The following is a 19733-nucleotide window of genomic DNA, read 5'->3' as shown; positions in this document are numbered from 1 at the left end:
ACAGAGAACCTCTGAGCAGCACACATCAACCAGCAGCACCCCTGGGTCACCAGCTGAGTCTCTGCAGGACAGAGGGCAGGGTACGTGCATCAGTAACAGGGAGAAGAAAGAAATCCTGAGGCTGAGGGTGAGTATCCCCTGCCCCGCCCCAGAGCAGCATTTCAGAAGGGCCTTGAGATAGGGGCTGAGTTCGCACGCCCACCCGTCCAGTGAGCAGCAAGGCCCCTCCCTGAATACATCTCAGACCCACACCCAGAAGTACAGGCTGGAAAGGGCAGTGATGTCTGGGGACCAGAGCTGGGTGGGTGGGTTTCTTTCTTTCTTTTTTTCTCTTTTTTTGAGATGGAGTCCTGCTCTGCTGCCCAGGCTGGAGTGCAGTGACATCATCTCGGCTCACTGCAACCTACGCCTCCCAGGTTCCAGCGATTCTCCTGCCTCAGCCTCCTGAGTAGCTGGGACTACAGGCACCCGCCACCACGCCCGGCTAATTTTTGTATTTTTAGTAGAGATGGGGTTTCACCATGTTGGCCAGGCTGGTCTTGAACGCGTGACTTAAGGTGATCCACCCGTCTTGGCCTCCCAAAGTGCTGGGATTACAGGTGTGAGCCAATGTGCCTGGCCGGGCTTCTTGTTTCTATTCATTGAGAAACTTTTCAAATACAAACAATAACACGACAATTTTATTCCAGTACACTTCAAATACACTGTTATCATCATACTTGCTTCAAGTTTCGTAGAGACATAAGGAGCAGAAATAAAATGAGTCCCCAGGACCCTCAGCCTCCCCGCGAGGCTGCCCGTGTGTGGCGCCCAGGGCCTGCAGGGACGCACTCTCCTCATTTTTCATGCTTTTCCAGGATGTGTGGAACTGAACCTAAGGCTATAACGATTGTTTTTTGTGCGCCTCTGAAACACAGACAAATATTATATGGCTCGCATTCTGCAATTCTGCCAACACTGTGTTCAGACTTACCCACACGTACAGATCAGGCTGATTTCCTCAAACGCTGCTACACTATTCCATTGTAATAAAGTGGTCATATGAACACAGACGTCATATGAAAATGCTGTTTGTTATTACTGAACCGCATGCTGTGTGTTTTTCTCAGCACGCCTGCCGCCAGCGAAGCCTGGGTCCAAGCGGCCGCCGTCCCAGAGTCCGCCCAGTTCCCCAGGCGGTCATTCCAGTCCAAACGCACCAGTGGCAGCCAGGCTGTCGCTCCCCACCACTTTTTTGTCCACCTCAGGGTAGAATGTTATTTCAATTAGTAGTTGTTGTTGTTTTTGAGACAGGGTCTCACTCTGTCACCCAGGCAGGAGTGCGGTGGTACAATCTCAGTTCACTGCACCCTCCACCTCCCGGTTCAAGGGATCCTCCCACCTCAACCTCCCAAGTAGCTGGTACTACAGGCTCGCACCACCACACCCGGCTAATTTTCTTATTTTTTGTAAAGACAGGGTTTCGCCGCATCGCACAGACTGGTCTTGAACTCCTGAGTTCAAGTCATCCACCCGCCTTGGCCTCTCAAAGTGCTGGGACTACAGGTGTGAGCCACCGTGCCCAGCCAATCATTTAGTTTTAATCTGGCAATATAAGTAGAGTGTTCCACATATTTTCTTGGTAAGACTGACCCACACAATCTATGCATGGGAGGGAGGAGGACTAACATTTCAGGGACAAGCTGAGTCACATGAAGACATGGCCCATAAGCTGACTCTACAGAAATAATATTGTTTCAACTGTAAAAGGCACACATAGCCTTTTTCAAAAGAACTAATTAAAAACATTTTATATACAGCATTTTAAATGGAGAATTCCTTTCTTGGGAAGAAAATTAGTTAAGAATATATATGGTCTAAGTTGCTATAATCCATTAACAGAAAAAGGAGTCTAAATACAGTACTCACATTTTTATCATTACTTGTCCTATTCTATTAATATCTATAGGGCTTAAGATAAATTATGAAACCATAAAGTTTTGTATTTTCTGAAAAACAATTTTAACATCTTTACATTGTCAGAGCCAGAGGTCTACGAGTTACTGTTTTGCCCACCAAGCTGGAGATGTTTTATCTGCTCATCTGGTCAAGCACAGCCCCTCTGCAGGGGAGCGGCTCCGCAGGGAAGTAGCTCCGCAGGGGAGTGCCTCTGTGGCTGGCTTGCAAGCAGCATTTGTGCACACTTGACTGGCCACAACAGAACATTCTTCTCTGTTGTCAGCACTGAGGAGGAAGCTCCTGCCTAAGTGACCACAGCCAGGCACCTGCCCAATGGAGACATTGCTCTCCCCAGACTCCATTCAGACTCAGGAGACCTGAGCTCCTAGAACGCAGGCTGAGGCAACTCCCACACAAAACCTATCCTCTGGCAGTTATCAGAGACCTCAGCTGCACAAACCACACACCTACTGTGCCTGACGTGGCTGGGCCCCCGGCAGGACCTGCTCCTGAGAACACGCGGTTACTACTCCAAGTTCACAGCATGGCTGAAGTCACTCCCAAGAACCTCTCTGTCCAAACACACAGAGCTCCAGCAGGCTACCCTGCATCCAAGAGTCATCATCTCACACCTGGGAACAAGGGTTACAGCCACAGAAATGCCATTACTGGGCTAAAAACAGAGGCTGGGTTTTTAATGTCTTTCAGGCTAAAAACAGAGAAATACGAAGAGAGAAAAAGCGGATGGCCTCTCCTGACAGTTCTGTAGGAGGCTGGCAGTTTGAAGAGGCCAACCAAAAGTTATACCCTCCCTTCCTATAACCCCCTTCCTAACAGTTGTACAAAGATCAGTGCGGGGGGGGGGGGGGGGGCACAGTTCACAAGCGACAGTCACCACGAGTAAGGAATTACGTAAGCAACACTAAGCTTCTGACCACACATCACTGATAAATTTCCTCCTCCACTTAGAACCCTAAAGCTGACAGACATGAGACTGAAGCAGGAGGAAAGTAAAGACACAACAAAGGGAGATGCTCTTTCGGAAGCAGTCATTCTGGGCTAAGAGGACATGTATAATCCAATGCCCACATGTGCTGGGCACTCCCATATGAGCAGCAACCGAGGGACCCGGGCCCGGCGCCGCAGACAAGGTGAACCTGCACCGTGCACAGCCATGACCTGTGTCTGAGCACTCTCCACGGACCCACTATGTTAAAAATCATGAGCACACTATGAGAAAAAGGCAGCAAATAACCAAAGGTAGCAAACACATCGCAGTCGCCGAAGCCACGACTGGAAGGGCCCCAGTGACTAAAGACAGGAGCCACCACACAGCATGGGGAGGACGCAGACACTCCACGCACCAGCTGCCAAAGTACACACTCAAATGTACACTTATATATTTACTTTTTTTTTTTTTTTTTTGAGACAGAGTCTCACTCTGTCACCCAGGCTAGAGGGCAGTGGAGCAATCCTGGTTCACTGCAACCTCCACCTCCTGGGTTCAAGTGATTCTCCTGCCTCAGCCTCCTGAATAGCTGGGATTACAGGCGTGCACCACAGCGCCCCAGTAATTTTTATATTTGTAGTGGAGAGGCAGTTTCACCATGTTGGCTAGGCTGGTCTTGAACTCCTGACCTCAGGTGATCCACCTGCCTCGGCCTCCCAAAGTGCTGGGATAACAGGCGTGAGCCACTGTGCCCAGCCTACTCATTTGAGACGGGGTCTGGCTCTGTCACCCAGGCTGGAGTGCAGAGGCTCAATCACAACTCACTGCAGCCTCGACCTCCCACGCTCAAGTGATCCTCCTGCCTCAGCCTCCCAAGTAGCTGCGACTATCTATAGGCATGCGCCACCATGCTTGGCTACTTTTTTTTTTTTATTTTGTAGAGATGGGGCCTCACGTTGATGCCCAGGCTGGTCTTGAACTCCTGGCCTCAAGCAATCCTCCCACTGCAGCACTGAGATTTCTGGTGTGAGTCCCTGCACCTGGCCTACACACTTATCTGCGCTCTCAGGAACAGTGTGGGCAGATTCTCGGTGAGCCTGGATCACCCCTCGGTACAGGGGGTGCACAGGCAGCCCTGAGGTACAGACAGACAAGCACACTTCCAGGCCAGCTGTGGCCTCCCGGCTGGCCTCCCTAAGGACGAGGCGCAGGTCAGACAGGATTGCACACATCAGGGAGGAGGATGCAGGCAGCCCTGGGGCCAGGTCACGCTGGGACGGGGGCAGGGTGGACCAGGCAAAGCCAGAGGGAAAGCTCCTACCAGTACCGCGGGGCCACAGGCATGATATGAGTAAGAGCCCACCTGCGACACACAAAGCCTGAAAACCCAACACTACCAAATGGTGGTGAGGACATGGAACTGTCAGACACACAAAGTGTGTGTGCAAATGTTCACAGCAGCATTTTGCTCTCAGGGAACAATTAGAGGCAAACCAAACAGCCACGACTAAAATAGCCCACGTAAAACGTATTGTCAAAACCTCCACGTTGGGACTCTCATCCTTGGGGAGCCTGTGGATGCAAAATGTCTCGAGTTTGGTGCATTTTTCTGGGTGGAAAGCAGTTTTCTGAGCCTCGAAGGGTGTGGTGGTCAGTTTTACGTGTCAGCCTGACGGTGCTCTATCCCGTTATTCAGCCAAAGGCCAGCTGAGAACTTGCCGCTAAGCTCCTTGAAAAGGAGCCATTAAGCAAAGGAGATTGTGCTCGATGCAGGTGGGCCTCGTCTAACCCGTTGAAGGCTTTTAGAGCAAAACCTACATTTTTCCAGAAAAAGAATTCATCACCAACCGCCCTGCAGGCTCCGCCCTGATGGCCCCACTATGGCTAGGCTGGGTCCTGTCGTGAGTCCCCACCTGGGTTCCCTGTCCCCCTGGCTGTTGCTCTAGAGAACACTGACAATCACAGTGGGGACCTGGACACAGGCCCCCCACGGCAACAGCAGGAAGAGACACAGTGGCCCCAGGCAGCTGTGGCATGGAGTGGAGCTGGGAGGACCAGGGCCAGGGACCCACGAGGAGCCTCGGCTGGGCTCATCCCCTCTACCTTCCCCTGATCCACTCTCACCGGGACAGCTCCTGTCCTGCCTTAAGATCTGACTCAAGGAAGGGCTCCACAGCCCTCGAAGTGCTACCGACCATGCCCTGGGCTCGCAGGGCACAGACAGAGGAAGGCGGAGCCTTGCTCACTTGCACCACCGAGGGCAACTCAAAAAGCACCCGCAACGGCTCCATCTAAGGGCGCCGAGGACCCTGCCTAGACCGCCCCACCTCCCAAACTAGAGGCAAGGGGGGCCCACTAGTGAAGACGGGTGTCTGTTGGGGAAGCAAGGGCTGCACGCTCACACACACAACTCACACACATGCACAATCAGAACTCACACTCAACTCATGCACATACACGCATACTCACACAACTCATACTCAACTCGCACATACACACACTCATTCAATTCACGCACACAACATACACACATGCACACGCACAGAACACAACACACACAACACTCCACACACAAAACTCACTCAACTCACACCCAACTCACACGTGCACATGCACACAACTCACATGCAACTCACGCACAACTCACACACACAACTCACATACTCACATCTCACATGCACACAACTCATGCACACAACACACCTCGACTCACAAATGCACGAACACAACTGACACAACTCACGTGAACTCATGCACACTCACAACACATGCACTCCACACACACTCCTCACAATTCACACATACAACTCACTTGCACACACATGCACACAACTCACACGCATGCACACACACGCAAACTCACAGGTACACTCACGTACTCACACAACTGATGCACACAACACACATGCACACTCAACACATACTCAACTCATGCACACTCAGACATGCAGTCATTCCTCATGCACAATGCACCGACAAGCACTCCTCACATACACAATCATTCACGCATACACACTGACACTCATGCACACACTCCTCACATGCACACTCAGTGACACACACGTTCCTCACGCGCACTCATGCACACATATTGACACAGACACATGCAAACACCAACAAACTGTTCTATTTGTTAAACAGAATTCTCTGGAACAAACACCGGAAGTGAACACTGGTGCTAACGTGCTGGGCAGAAGAGGAAAGAAGGAAACCTCTCTGCACCTTTTCACACTTCAAAATTTTAAAACATGAACATGTCACTGACGCAAAAGCAAATTTAAAATAACCACGTGTGGCCAGGTCTCTCTGCACCTTTTCATACTTCAAAACTTTAAAACATGAACATGTCACTGACGCAAAAGCAAATTTAAAATAACCACGTGTGGCCAGGTGCAGTCGCTCACGCCTGTAATCCTAGCACTTTGGGAGGCTGAGGCGAGCGGATCATGAGGTCAGGAGTTGGAGACCAGCCTGACCAACGTGGTGAAACCCCATCTCTACTAAAAACACAAAATTAGCTGGATATGGTGGTGGGCACCTGTAATCCCAGCTACTCAGGAGGTTGAGGCAGGAGAATCACTTGAATCCGGGAGGCGGAGGTTGCAGTGAGCCGAGATCACGCCACTGCACTCCAGCCCGGGCGACAGAGTGAGACTCCATCTCAAAAACAACAACAACAACAACAACAAAAGCTCCACGTGTGTGGTGGAATCAACACCAGGTGAGGGGAGGGGAGGCCCAAGAGCCGCTGCCGACGATCCGGGGAAAGAACTGACCATCCCAAGGCTCACCTCGGGGGGATCAGGGGCCGGGGCACGTGGGGCAAGCAGACGGGAAACGCATGGCCCTGCCGCGAGCCGGGTCAAAACCAGAACATTTTCAGCTATGCCACAAATGCCAGAGTATGTTCCCTCCTAATCCCAGCAATTCAACTCTTCAGCTCCATTAAACCTGTTACAGATTTAAGCACAGATTTGTGAGTAAGAATGGAAAAGGAGACAGCCCACATGTGGTAAGAAAGCTGACTGCATGTAACCTAACAAGAGGAATTCAAATTCAACACCATAGTAACAGACTTCATCATTTCAAGCATAAAATGGTGAAAATGGTGAATTTTTCATTGTTATTTCTGCTTTATCACTTGAACAGAAAATGTCATGCCTGCAACTTGTGCACTTTTAAGTGTTCAATTAGTTACACTAAAACTATACTTCTCTCGAGCAATCTGTGAATCCTCAAATGATCAAGACAAAAAGCTCATAAATAATCCTAAAAGGGCTGCGCAGATTTGCTCCCTATTCCTAGAAAAGCAGCAGGGAAGGACCTGTGTCAGCAGAAGAGCAGGGCCAGTCCCACCACCTTCCTCTGGCAGGGCCCACAGGCAGCAGGAGGCTGGGGAGGCTGCAGGCTGGCTCAGGTCACAAGGCCAAGTTCTCCCAAGGAAGAGACCAGAGTAGGACCTAGGGACGGGCCCCAAGGAGACACCTGGACCTGGCTCCGCAGCACGTAGGGGTTGGAGGCAGATGGCACCATGGGCACCCGCACCAGCACTGGACAGAAAGGGACGGGCAGCAGGGTCAAGCCTCAGCAGAGAGCTGGTGGCCTGGTCACCACAATCCCACGCCCCAGAGCCACGGCAAGCACTGAGAGGTCACTTACAAGGGTCTCAATGTTAAGAGTAAAAAAAGCTCATTTTATATATGGGAATAATTAGAAAAATCAGAAGGCCGGGCACGGTGGCTCAAGCCTGTAATCCCAGCACTTTGGGAGGCCGAGACGGGCGGATCACGAGGTCAGGAGTTCGAGACCATCCTGGCTAACACGGTGAAACCCCGTCTCTACTAAAAAATACAAAAAACTAGCCGGGCGAGGTGGCGGCGCCTGTAATCCCAGCTACTCGGGAGGCTGAGGCAGGAGAATGGTGGGACCCCGGGAGGCGGAGCTTGCAGTGAGCTGAGATCCGGCCACTGCGCTCCAGCCTGGGCGACAGAGCGAGACTCCGTCTCAAAAAAAAAAAAAAAAAAAAAAGAAAGAAAAGAAAAATCAGAAAGTTCCTTCTAGGAATCTAAAACGGAAACGCATCCAGGCCTCTAGGCTCCTCCCTGGGCTGACGCAACCAAGTGCATGCATGTCGCGACCAGAGCACTCAGTGGGCCCACTAGGTTCTGCAGGCAGAAACGTCTGAGGACAAAGCAAGCTCTTCCACAAGCTTGTCTCCCAGCAATATCGCAACAAACCACAATGAACTGCCCTGCACGCACTCCCAGCTCCACACAGCACAACCTCTCACGAGGGGCCAAGCACCGCACATCAAAGCTTCTAAGTGGTGTGTCCTAACCCAGCACAGGTAAGGAGTTTACCTGGTGAGCACACACACCTTCATGAATGTAAACCACAGCACCACTCCAAGGTGTAAAATGGAAACTGCCAACCGTGGGACCCGGAAGAGGCGGCTTCAACCTCTCCAGCTGACTTCCTCCCCTGGATTCCTCAAGACAAGAAAAATGGCTTTTCCTCAAGAGCTAGTAAAATACACATGCGAAGCGTTAAACGTGGCAAGTGCTTGCTTCGCAGGAGGTGTGCACCATGGTACACCCATCTTTCCTCAAACAGCACAGGTGAGTCTGGCTTCTGGAAGAGCCCACACCACTGCTGAGACGTCATTATCTTTGGGTGGCGGGAAAACAAATTGTCTTTATTTCTTCTTTACATTATTCTACCTTTTTCTAAATGTTTGCAAATAGTATACACACCTTAGAATTCAAAATCCACAAAGCTTCTGGTGTGTGTGTGCAGGCTGTGTTCTAAATATTAGAAGGCCCCTACGCCCACCCTCCTGGATTCTCAGAGCACAAAGGTGCCCGTGCAGGAGATGCCATCATTAGCAAGAGGCTTCAACGTCAACAGCTTCATAAACACGTGAAGCTTCACGCATTCATCAACACAAGTGTGTCCAGAACAGGTGCCCTTACCTTTTCCGGGACTAAGGTTCTGGTCTATGAAGACCTTGAGTTCTCCGTTGGCTTCAATTAGACCGGCCTGCAGAAAGCAACAAAACAATAATAAATACAACAGCTAAAAGGGCTACAAAACTAGGGGTGTCTAAAACCACCCTCAAGGGTTCTATCAAATAACGTCGTAAAAAGGCAGAAGGGCCACAGTTAAGCAACTCCAGGAACACCCCGGAGAACGCCAGGCCCGGAGAAGGAATGTTGCTATCACCATGGCACCTGCAGGGCCAAAACAGCACCGTCCACCAGGAATTAGCCACGACTTACAAAATCCACACAGTCTTGAAAAATCACGACTGTAATGAGGAAAACGTTCACAATAGAATGTTAAACGAAAGGCGGCACAGATAAGAGTACAGCCACACAGCAGGGGCACAGGCGTGATGGCACAGCCACACAGCGGGGGCACACGCGTGACGGCGAGTCACACAGCGGGGGCACACACGTGATGGTGCAGCCACACAGCTGGACACACATGCATGATGGTACAGCCATACAGAGGGGCACACGTGTGACAGTATAGCCACACAGCAAGAACACACGTGTGATGGCACAGCCACAGCAGGGGCACACAGGTGACGGTATAGCCACAGCAGGGGCACACACCTAATGGTCCAGCTATACGGCAGTAACACACACCTAACGGTACAGCCACACAGCAAGAAACATTAAGGGGGACTCCTATCAGAATTGTCAACCTCATCCTGCTTCTCCAGAAAAGTCATGAAATGTTTCATTCTCTTCCTAGTCCCAACAAAATGTCAGTCCCCAGGGGCTGGGCTCTGCGAAGGAAAGGCCATCCCAAGAGGAGGTCTTGGAGGGGCGGCCTCTGGGAGTGGCATGCTGGCAGCCCAGGCATGGCAGCCTGAGCATGAGCACACACATGGCAGCACGCTTGAGTACCCAGGGTCCGAGGAGGCCACGCACCTCAGGCAGTGGGGCTGCGGTGTGGCGATGGGGGTTGCTGTCTTCACTGAGAGTAAAGGCACTCGAATGCACCCTTCTGTAGACAACACCACGGGAACAAGGAGACGCCATGACCCCATGGTGCCACCCAGGTAAGTCAGGGGACATGGGGAGGCAGCCCAGGTACAAGCCAGGCAGCCAAGACTAAAAGCCCAGCAAGACGACCCCTGCAAGACCACCGGACAATTTCCTGGGCATCTTCACAACCCCCTTCCCCACAGAAGATGAGGAAAGCCAGGGCTGCCCGTAAGCTTGAGGACGGTGGCAAGTTCACGTCCTAGGAGGCTAAAAAAAAGACAGGAACGACAGACGTTCAAACCGGGTCCAACCGCACTTTCTGAGTCTGGCTGTGCAGCAGGCACCATCCCAGCCTTGGCTGTGGGACTTGCTGGGCGGTGGGTGGACGACCCAGTGACCCCCTGCACACAGAGCCAGGTGAGGTGGGATGTGCAGAAGGGGCTGCATCACACTGGCCACACCAAGGGGCTGGGATCCAGGCTCCACCACGCCCAGGGCCCAAAGACAGCTTGTGATGCAATCTCAAGGAAAAGAGCCATGGGGCAAGAACCTGACCACACCCAGGAGGCGCCTCTGAGGCCACCAACCTGATGCAGCACCAGACAGGCCCGCAGAGGGCTACGCCGGCACAAACGCACGACACCAGACAGGCCCGCAGAGGGCTACGCCGGCACAAACGCACGACACCAGACAGGCCCGCAGAGGGCTATGCCGGCACAAACGCACGACAGGAAAAGCATGACCCATGGTCAACGATGGTGCCTGAAGGTCGGTGTGCATGGCTTTGTGCTGGCACCCATTAGTGTGTTACAGGTGTGAGATGCCAGATGTCCTGGTCACCATGAGGGCAATACCATCCAGGCCAGGTTGGTAAGGCCGAGACGTTAAGCCTGGGAGAGAAAGGGCAGGAGGGTACGGCCAGTTAGAAAAAGGCGAGTGGGTGTGGACAGGTGGTTGAGCCAGGTACACACGGCCAAGCGGCTATGGAGGGCCAGAACCCACAGGAGATGAAGGTCAAAACACTACAGCAAAGTAGGTAAGGTCAGGTGACTATGACCAAGGAGGTGAAAGCAAACTAGGTAAGACTGAGAAGTTAAACACAAGGTGGGTCAGCCAGGAGAGAACAGCCAGGTGCGTAAGGCCAGGAAGTTACAGCCAAGAGGTTAAGGCCTAGTGGGTGAGGCCAGGAGGCAAGGGCCTCGGTCAGGGCTGGTCAGGCTTGAGCCCAGCTCCAGCATCTGTGTGGGAGTGGAGCGTCTGTGTGGGAGTGGAGCATCTGTGTGGGAGTGGAGCGTGCTCCAGCCCCGGGTGCGTGGAGCTGGAGGAAGCCCTGCCAGGGGTCTGATGGAGCAAGTCCCAGTTGTGGAGGACGACTGCCCTCCCCGCTACACAGCCAGGGCTGTGCCCACTTCCCCTGCGTGGCGTCTGCGCTCCCAGCCCTGGCATGTGGCAACCATGGTTTGGGCTCTGAAGCTGTTTTGTACCACTGTCCCTGTCTATCACCCTCCCTCACCAGGATGAACAAATGAACACCTGCTAAGAAGTGTAGGGCCAGGGACTGGTGCAGGGCACGCACTGCGCAGGGTGGCACAGCACCTTTTTTCTGTTGGTGGGGACAGTCCAATGGGCAGAGACAGAGCGGGGGCTGCTCCTCCTCATGCCTGCAGGGCGTGTGGAAGACCCCCAGGAGCAGTGGCTGCCTGCGGCCTCCATGAAACGCTGGCAAGTCTGGCCTCAACAGAGGAGCCCGACTAGGGCCACCGTGCACTCAGACACGGGCCTGGCCCGGCCACCACGACGCTCGTGTCCGTAAACGTTCTGCCGCTGCTCACAGAAAACACTCCTCACGTGCACCAACACAGGCCCTGCAAGAACGCCAACTGGCCCTGCCCAGGGGAGACCTCGGCAGCCGTGGGGGCTGGGGCACAGGTGGCCTGGATGTTTCTCACTCTGCCCCATTGACGCGGTGGTCAGCCCCGGCTGGGACAGGAACTCAGCAATCCCTGAGTAGCCCATGCCCAGGAAACCCAGGTCCAAGAGACCACTGCCCCGTCACGGCCACCCACCAGCACAGCCCCTCCTTCCGGGCAGTGCTTCCTCCTCCCCAGCAGCTGCCCAGGGAGTTAACGGGCCAGGCTGTGGACCCAGGCGGCCCTTCCAGGAATACTGAGATGGGGTGAAGGGGCCAGTCTTTCTCCACCAGCCTCAACGTTGTGACATAAAGCTCTGGGGTAACTGCACGGACGCGGAGCACACAGTGACGGCAGCCAGTGAGGAGAGAACAAAGCCCACATGTGGGCCGGAGTCACACTGCCGACACAAGCGCGGCATCATCTGTGGGTCCAACTGGGTCTGCCACAAGCACCGTTTTGCTCCAAGAAAAACCCTTTCATTCCCCTTCTTTATGCAACTCATGCTTCTGAAAGTAGAAACGGCTGATAGCACTTCAAAATCCACAGCCTCGGCCTGCTGGTTCCACCGGCCACATGCTCAGGTGTCGCCAGATCCCTGGCAAGCACCCGCAGCTCACAGCTGGCCCCTTTCCTCAGCTTTCTCCTGGAGAAGCTCTGGGCCCAGGAGGCAGGGGGCATGAATGACGCCCTGCGCTGTCTCAGCAGCAGTGCTGACGCTGCCACCTGCACGGCTCTGCCAGGGGCCAGCCTCCCTGCAGGGTGTTTGGTGGCATCCTCAGCCTTCACCCCGTGTGGGACAACCGGAATCATCCCCGGACACTGCAAAGCCACCTGCAGCCAAGAACCACAGACTCAGAGGCACGACTTCTGGGGACGCAGGGCCTCTAAGCAGACCTCTCCAGAGCTGGCGGAGAACAAACGCACACCTGGCTACAGAGGCTACAGTCTCAACCTTAATTTCCAACTAGGAACATGAGGCTGTAAGACAGGAAATCTGACCTAAAAGGAAACCACACAGTGGGTTCCTGTGGCTGCCTGTAAGTGCCTATCTTGATGGGATGCGCTTACTCCACACTGAGTTTGACAAACACTGAAAATATTTCATAATACAATGTGTGTCAAAATCACAAGGGAAATGCAAACTCTCCTTTCTATAAAGGAGACTAGAAAACAAAACCACCACCTAGACTGCCTCTGTTCACAGATCATCTGAAGAACTCACACAAATGTTCTACAAACCAGCACTGGAGAAGGGTGAACTGGGGAGACGTGAGTGGGAGCAGGCGGCTGACGGCGGGGCTGGGGCACACAGCCTCCAGGAAGGCTCTGCGGCGTCTTCATGTGCGGCCCTCCTAATCCTGCTTGGGATGGTATTTCGAAGTGACTGGGCCATGAAGGCACAGCCTCCCAGATGGAATCTGTGCCCTGATAAAGGGGCTCCCTGGCCCTTCCACCAGGTGAGGGCACGGCAAGAAGACGCTACTTACCAGCCAAGCAGCGGCTCTCACCAGACACCAAACCTACCAGGGCCTCGATAGTGGACTCCTAGGCTCCCACGCTGTGAGCAGCCGATTTCTGTTGTTTACAAGCTGCCCGATTCATGGTCACAGTATTCTTGTGACGGCAGCCCAAGCAACCAGGACAAGCTCTCCTGCAAATACCCACCACTGTGCTGCCTTTCCAATGGGCCCTCCTGCAGACACCAACCACCACACCGCCTTTCCAACGGGCTCCCCGGCAGACACTCCCCGCCGCACCGCCTTCCCAACAGGATCCCATGCAGACACTCACCACCGCACCATCTCCTACCGGCTCCCCTGCGGACACCCACCACCGCACCATCTTCCCACAGGATCCCCTGCGGACACCCACCACCGCACCATCTCCTACCGGCTCCCCTGCGGACACCCACCACTGCACCACCTTCCCACAGGATCCCCTGCGGACACCCACCACCGCACCACCTTCCCACAGGATCCCCTGCGGACACCCACCACCGCACCATCTCCTACCGGCTCCCCTGCGGACACTCACCACCGCACCACCTTCCCACAGGATCCCCTGCAGACACCCACCACCGCACCACCTTCCCACAGGATCCCCTGCGGACACCCACCACCGCACCATCTCCTACCGGCTCCCCTGCGGACACTCACCACCGCACCACCTTCCCACAGGATCCCCTGCGGACACCCACCACCGCACCACCTTCCCACAGGATCCCCTGCGGACACCCACCACCGCACCACCTTCCCACAGGATCCCCTGCGGACACCCACCACCGCACCACCTTCCCACAGGATCCCCTGCGGACACCCACCACCGCACCACCTTCCCACAGGATCCCCTGCGGACACCCACCACCGCACCACCTTCCCACAGGATCCCCTGCGGACACCCACCACTGCACCACCTTCCCACAGGATTCCCTGTGGACACTCACCACCGCACCATCTCCTACCGGCTCCCCTGCGGACACTCACCACTGCACCACCTTCCCACAGGATCCCCTGCGGACACTCAACATTGCGCCACTTTCTCCCCGAACTGACTTCTGTGACCCGACCCCCAGGAGGATGGAAATAAGGGGCAACTTCTGAAGCTAGGTCACTCCCTGCCCTCTTGCGAAAGCTGGTGCCATGGTGTGAGGATACTCAAGAGGCCCTGAGGTGGTCGTGGTGCTGAGGGCTCCTCCTGCTAACTCCCAGACCTTGGTCTTGAGGTCTGCAGAGCTGGGCAACGTCTCAACTGCAACTGCGTGAGACTCCAGGACAGAAGCACCCAACCGAGCCACTCCCAAACTCCGGGCCCACAGCCATTGTGTGGGGGTAAGAGAGCGTATTGTTTTAAGCCACTACATTCATCTGTTTCACAGCAATAGATAACACAGCAGTTAAAGAGTTTTCTCTAGAACATTAAAAAAAAGTGATTATTTTCATCAACCAGGTCGTCACTGAATTTATTTTCGAAGGGATCTTGAACCCTGCGCAAACTTAGCTCCACACGGAAAGCTCACTGGCACTGTCGTCTGAAGAACGGGATCCCACATGCCACACCCTCAGCATCAGCCTTTCAAAGCTGCACTCACTCTCTGACACCCCCCTTCCTGGAAGGTGACCCCCAAGGACAGGGAAGATCGTTATGACGACCCCCTTGGCTGACAACAGGAAGAGTCGCAAGAACTAAGTGCAGCATTGTCCCTGAAAAAGACAGTGACGATGCCATGATTTAAATCCCATTTGCCATCAAACACAATGCCCCGCTGAGGCTGCACGCAGCCACGAGGAAGCTCAGCCAGCCACATCCCGACAAAAACCTACCAAGAGCTTGAGGTTCATGACTCGCTGCTGCCCACCTGGAGACCACAACCTCCCCACGTGGGCTCCACCTCGCTCCCGGGACAGGGCCCACGCAGGGCCGTAAACATGCAGACCCTCGGCCTCCGCTCCTGCCCGAGACAACAGCACCAGACCCCCAGCATGGCGTGTGAACACTGAGAACCCTGTATGTGGGGTAACGACCCGTCCTGGTTGGCCCGGAACTAAGAGAGGCTCCTGGGACACAGAACCACCGGGGTCCCGCCAGGCAGGCAGGTCCCAGGCTGGCTATAAATGCTGGCTGCTAAACGGGACTTGTCAACAGGAACACCGGCCGGGGTCGGTCCGCTCAGTGTTCGTGTCAACGGGATGCACACGGGTGCACACTGGCCTGCTGGGCAATGGCAAAGTGGCCTTGGCACCCAAGTCCCCACTCTCCAGACCAGGGGCAGCTGTGGCCTTGCTAGCTCCCATGTCAAAGCCAGCACCCGAATAAGCAACCCCACGTGAGCCACGCAGGATCCAAGGCCACAGCCTCTCCTGTCCTGTGTCCTGTCTTTAGGAGTGTGGGTGTGAGTCTGGGCCTCCACTGACACTTTTTTTTTTTTTTTTTTTTTTTGAGACGGAGTCTCGCTCTGTCGCCCGGGCTGGAGTGCAGTGGCCGGATCTCAGCTCACTGCAAGCTCTGCCCCCCGGGTTCCCGCCATTCTCCTGCCTCAGCCTCCCGAGCAGCTGGGACTACAGGCGCCGCCACCTCGCCCGGCTAGTTTTTTGTATTTTTAGTAGAGACGGGGTTTCACCGTGTTAGCCAGGATGGTCTCGATCTCCTGACCTCGTGATCCGCCCGTCTCGGCCTCCCAAAGTGCTGGGATTACAGGCTTGAGCCACCGCGCCCGGCCTCCACTGACACTTTAGAACTGACTAAGACACACCCAAGTATAGCCTCTGTGATTGTTTAATATGAAGTCATTCCTATGGGTTGATATTTAGTAGATACTACAAAACCACAACTAACAGCTTGAGTATGTAAGGAGCTGTAGGAAAGACCCTCACGTGGGTCCTCCTTACATTTCTCGTGGGCTGTGACCCACAGGAACTCAGTAAAAAGCACCAAAACACAAACGGTTTCATTTGACTTTTTTTTTTGGAGACAGGCTCTTACTCTGTCACCCATGCGGGGGTGCAGTGGTAAGACCTCAGTTCACTGCAGGCTTGACCTTCTGGGCTCAAGCCATCCTCCCACATCAGCCTCCGAAGCAGCTAGGACAGGCACGCACCCCATGCCGGGCTAATATTTCTTTAACTTTTAGTAGAGACGAGGTCTCATTATGTTGCCCAGGCTGGTCTCGAACCCCTGGGCTCAAGCAGGCGTAAGCTACCACGCCTGGCCCAGCTTCCTGTGTTTAACATACTGCTGAAATTGCTATTAGTTCAACATACTGCTGAAATTTTAAGACATGTGCACTGGACTTATTTTCCTGTTAAATCTTTATACTCAAGATGCAGCCCTACCTCCCAGTAAGGACACCTCAAGGTGCTAAACACATTCACATATAAGCCAACAGCAAAGGTGCCCCTTGGCTAAAACTAACCTTAATTTTTTTTTTTTTTTTTTTTGAGACGGAGTCTCGCTCTGCCGCCCAGGCTGGAGTGCAGTGGCCGGATCTCAGCTCACTGCAAGCTCCGCCTCCCGGGTTCACGCCATTCTCCTGCCTCAGCCTCCCGAGTAGTTGGGACTACAGGCGCCCGCCACCGCGCCCGGCTAGTTTTTTGTATTTTTTAGTAGAGACGGGGTTTCACCGTGTTAGCCAGGATGGTCTCGATCTCCTGACCTCGTGATCCACCCGTCTCGGCCTCCCAAAGTGCTGGGATTACAGGCTTGAGCCACCGCGCCCGGCCACTAACCTTAATTTCTATTAGAAAAACTGTGTTCAACTATATTTGTGTTTATAGTTAATGGAGATAACAGTTGATTATTCTCTTGTCTTACATTAGATAAAACCGTACTGTGAGTAGCAGCAATAACAGCAAAACACACATTCCCAAAACACGCCATGCTGCTAGAAAAAGCTGAACCAACTGAAAACGAGAATTATTAAAGATGACATCGTTTAATAAACCTCACCAGTGCCCACTTTGTGACAGGGTCTACGAATGGGACTAACTTCCGTTCCAGGCCTAAAAGGGGGCCTATCACTGCCGTCATCTTTAAAACACACAGGTGACCATGGTTCTCACAACCTGGAGCTGCAATCGCCTGGCCCGGATGGAGGCGCTGCCCGGGCCCTCATCGCCTCCTTCCCTGCCAGCCAGCACCCACCAGGGTGTGTCCAGGGGGCTAATTCCCTGGCGATACACAAGCCCTAGAGACCCAGGAGGGTGTGCGGGCGTGAAGAGGACGCTCCCCCACACAGCCAGTGAGGGGTCAGCCAGTGGCACACAGCAGCCAGGTGGGGCACATGCCGGACCCCACACCGTCTCACCCCTCTCTGCCCCGCTCTTCTCTGTACTTTCTAATCTACTGAACAATTTACCATTTCCATTGCTAACGGCTCCCCACTAAAGTGTAAACCAGGCTTATCTGAGCCGTGGCCTGCAGGCTGTACGTGGCCCGAGACACCTTTGAATGCAGCCCAACACAAATTTGCAAATTTTATGAGTTTTTTTTTTTTTTTAGCTCAGCTATTGTTAGTGTTATTCTACTTTATGTGGCCCAAGACAATTCTTCTTCTTGCAATGTGGCCCAGGGAAGACAAAAGATTTGACGGCCCTGGCATCACCTCTGTGAAGCAGGAATTTTGCCTGGTAAGAAAACGGCCCAGCAGGGGCCCTGCAGTCCCGACATCACAGGTTCACAAGCCAGGCCCAGGGGAGGGCTGGAGAGAGGGACACCAGGGCCACACACTTCTCGGGGGGACCCAGCAAATGATTCAGGCTTGAGGGTCATCCAGTCTCTATCACAGCCACTCAGCTCTGCCTTCACAACAGCCAAAAAAGTGTCAAGAAACAATCTTAATTTCAAAAGTAAGCAGAGGCAAGAAGAAAGTGACCCAGCTGCACTGAGGGATCCCCCTGAGGACTGGAGTGGTCCACGCCAGACTCCAGGGCAGAAAACACTTCACTGCACATTAAACTGTGTAATGAATGAAGAGACCTAGGGAAGAGGCCACTCTGTAAACAGCAGCCAGGATGGGCTGCCTGCTACCAGGGCCCTCCTGGTGCCAGCACAGGACTCCTGCAGAGAACTCTCTCTGCTCCTCCCTTGACTTGTGCGGAGAACTCCATCTGCTCCTCCCTCAACTCCTGCAGGTAACTCCGTCTGCTCCCCCCTTGACTCCTGTGGGTAACTCCGTCTGCTCCTCCCTCAACTCCTGCAGGTAACTCCGTCCACTCCCCCCTCAACTCCTGCGGGTAACTCCATCCGCTCCTCCCTCAACTCCTGGGGGTAACTCCGTCTGCTCCTCCCTCAACTTCTGCGCAGAACTCCGTCCGCTCCCCCCTCGACTCCTGCGGGTAACTCCGTCTGCTCCTCCCTCAACTCCTGCGGAGAACTCCGTCCGCTCCTCCCTCAACTCAGGCGGGTAACTCCGTCTGCTCCCCACTCGACTCCTGCGGGTAACTCCATCCGCTCCTCCCTCAACTCCTGCGGGTAACTCCATCCACTCCCCAACTCAACTCCTACGGGTAACTCCGTCCGCTCCTCCCTCAACTCCTGCGGGTAACTCCGTCTGCTCCTCCCTCAACTTCTGCGCAGAACTCCGTCTGCTCCCCACTCGACTCCTGCGGGTAACTCCGTCCGCTCCTCCCTCAACTCCTGCGGGTAACTCCATCCACTCCCCCCTCGACTCCTGCGGGTAACTCCGTCTGCTCCTCCCTCAACTCCTGCGGGTAACTCCGTCTGCTCCTCCCTCAACTTCTGCGCAGAACTCCGTCCGCTCCCCCCTCGACTCCTGAGGAGAACTCCGTCCACTCCTCCCTCGACTCAGGCAGGTAACTCCGTCTGCTCCCCACTCGACTCCTGCGGGTAACTCCGTCCGCTCCTCCCTCAACTCCTGCGGGTAACTCCGTCTGCTCCTCCCTCAACTTCTGCACAGAACTCCGTCTGCTCCCCACTTGACTCCTGCGGGTAACTCCGTCCGCTCCTCCCTCAACTCCTGCGGGTAACTCCATCCACTCCCCCCTCGACTCCTGCGGGTAACTCCGTCTGCTCCTCCCTCAACTCCTGCGGGTAACTCCGTCTGCTCCTCCCTCAACTTCTGCGCAGAACTCCGTCCGCTCCCCCCTCGACTCCTGAGGAGAACTCCGTCCACTCCTCCCTCGATTCAGGCAGGTAACTCCGTCTGCTCCCCACTCAACTCCTGCGGGTAACTCCGTCCGCTCCTCCCTCAACTCCTGCGGGTAACTCCATCCACTCCCCCCTCGACTCCTGCGGGTAACTCCGTCTGCTCCTCCCTCAACTTCTGTGCAGAACTCCGTCTGCTCCTCCCTTAACTCCTGCAGAGAACTCTCTCTGCTCCTCCCTTTTGGCTGTTGGGTTGCCCATCACAAACAGCTGGTACCTTCCGCCCACCTGGCCACAAGACCTTTCTCTGGGGCTGGGGCTGGGACCCAGCCTGGAGCT

General features: G+C 54.4%; 1 protein-coding gene and 1 long non-coding RNA gene across 5 annotated transcripts in view; both read right to left on the bottom strand.

The window, feature by feature from the left end:
- Nucleotides 1-19733, bottom strand: part of TFDP1 (transcription factor Dp-1) — a 58879-nt gene that overhangs the window by 18931 nt on the left and 20215 nt on the right. For all 4 annotated transcript variants that reach the window (XM_050767028.1, XM_050767029.1, XM_050767031.1 and 1 more), the window contains exon 3: nt 8860-8926. In XM_050767028.1, coding sequence (XP_050622985.1) covers nt 8860-8926 — 67 coding nt within the window. The remainder of the gene's footprint in view (nt 1-8859; nt 8927-19733) is intronic.
- Nucleotides 16435-19419, bottom strand: LOC126940848 (uncharacterized). The gene is made up of 3 exons (XR_007720936.1): nt 18886-19419; nt 17018-18782; nt 16435-16704 (listed from the first exon to the last, which is right to left on the bottom strand). It is a non-coding gene; the product is annotated as an uncharacterized LOC126940848 (long non-coding RNA).

Source organism: Macaca thibetana, chromosome 17 (assembly GCF_024542745.1).
Source record: "Macaca thibetana thibetana isolate TM-01 chromosome 17, ASM2454274v1, whole genome shotgun sequence".
NCBI lineage: Eukaryota > Metazoa > Chordata > Mammalia > Primates > Cercopithecidae > Macaca > Macaca thibetana.
Note: the sequence above shows the minus strand (reverse complement) of the source record. Positions and strands in the feature narration are given on the sequence as shown.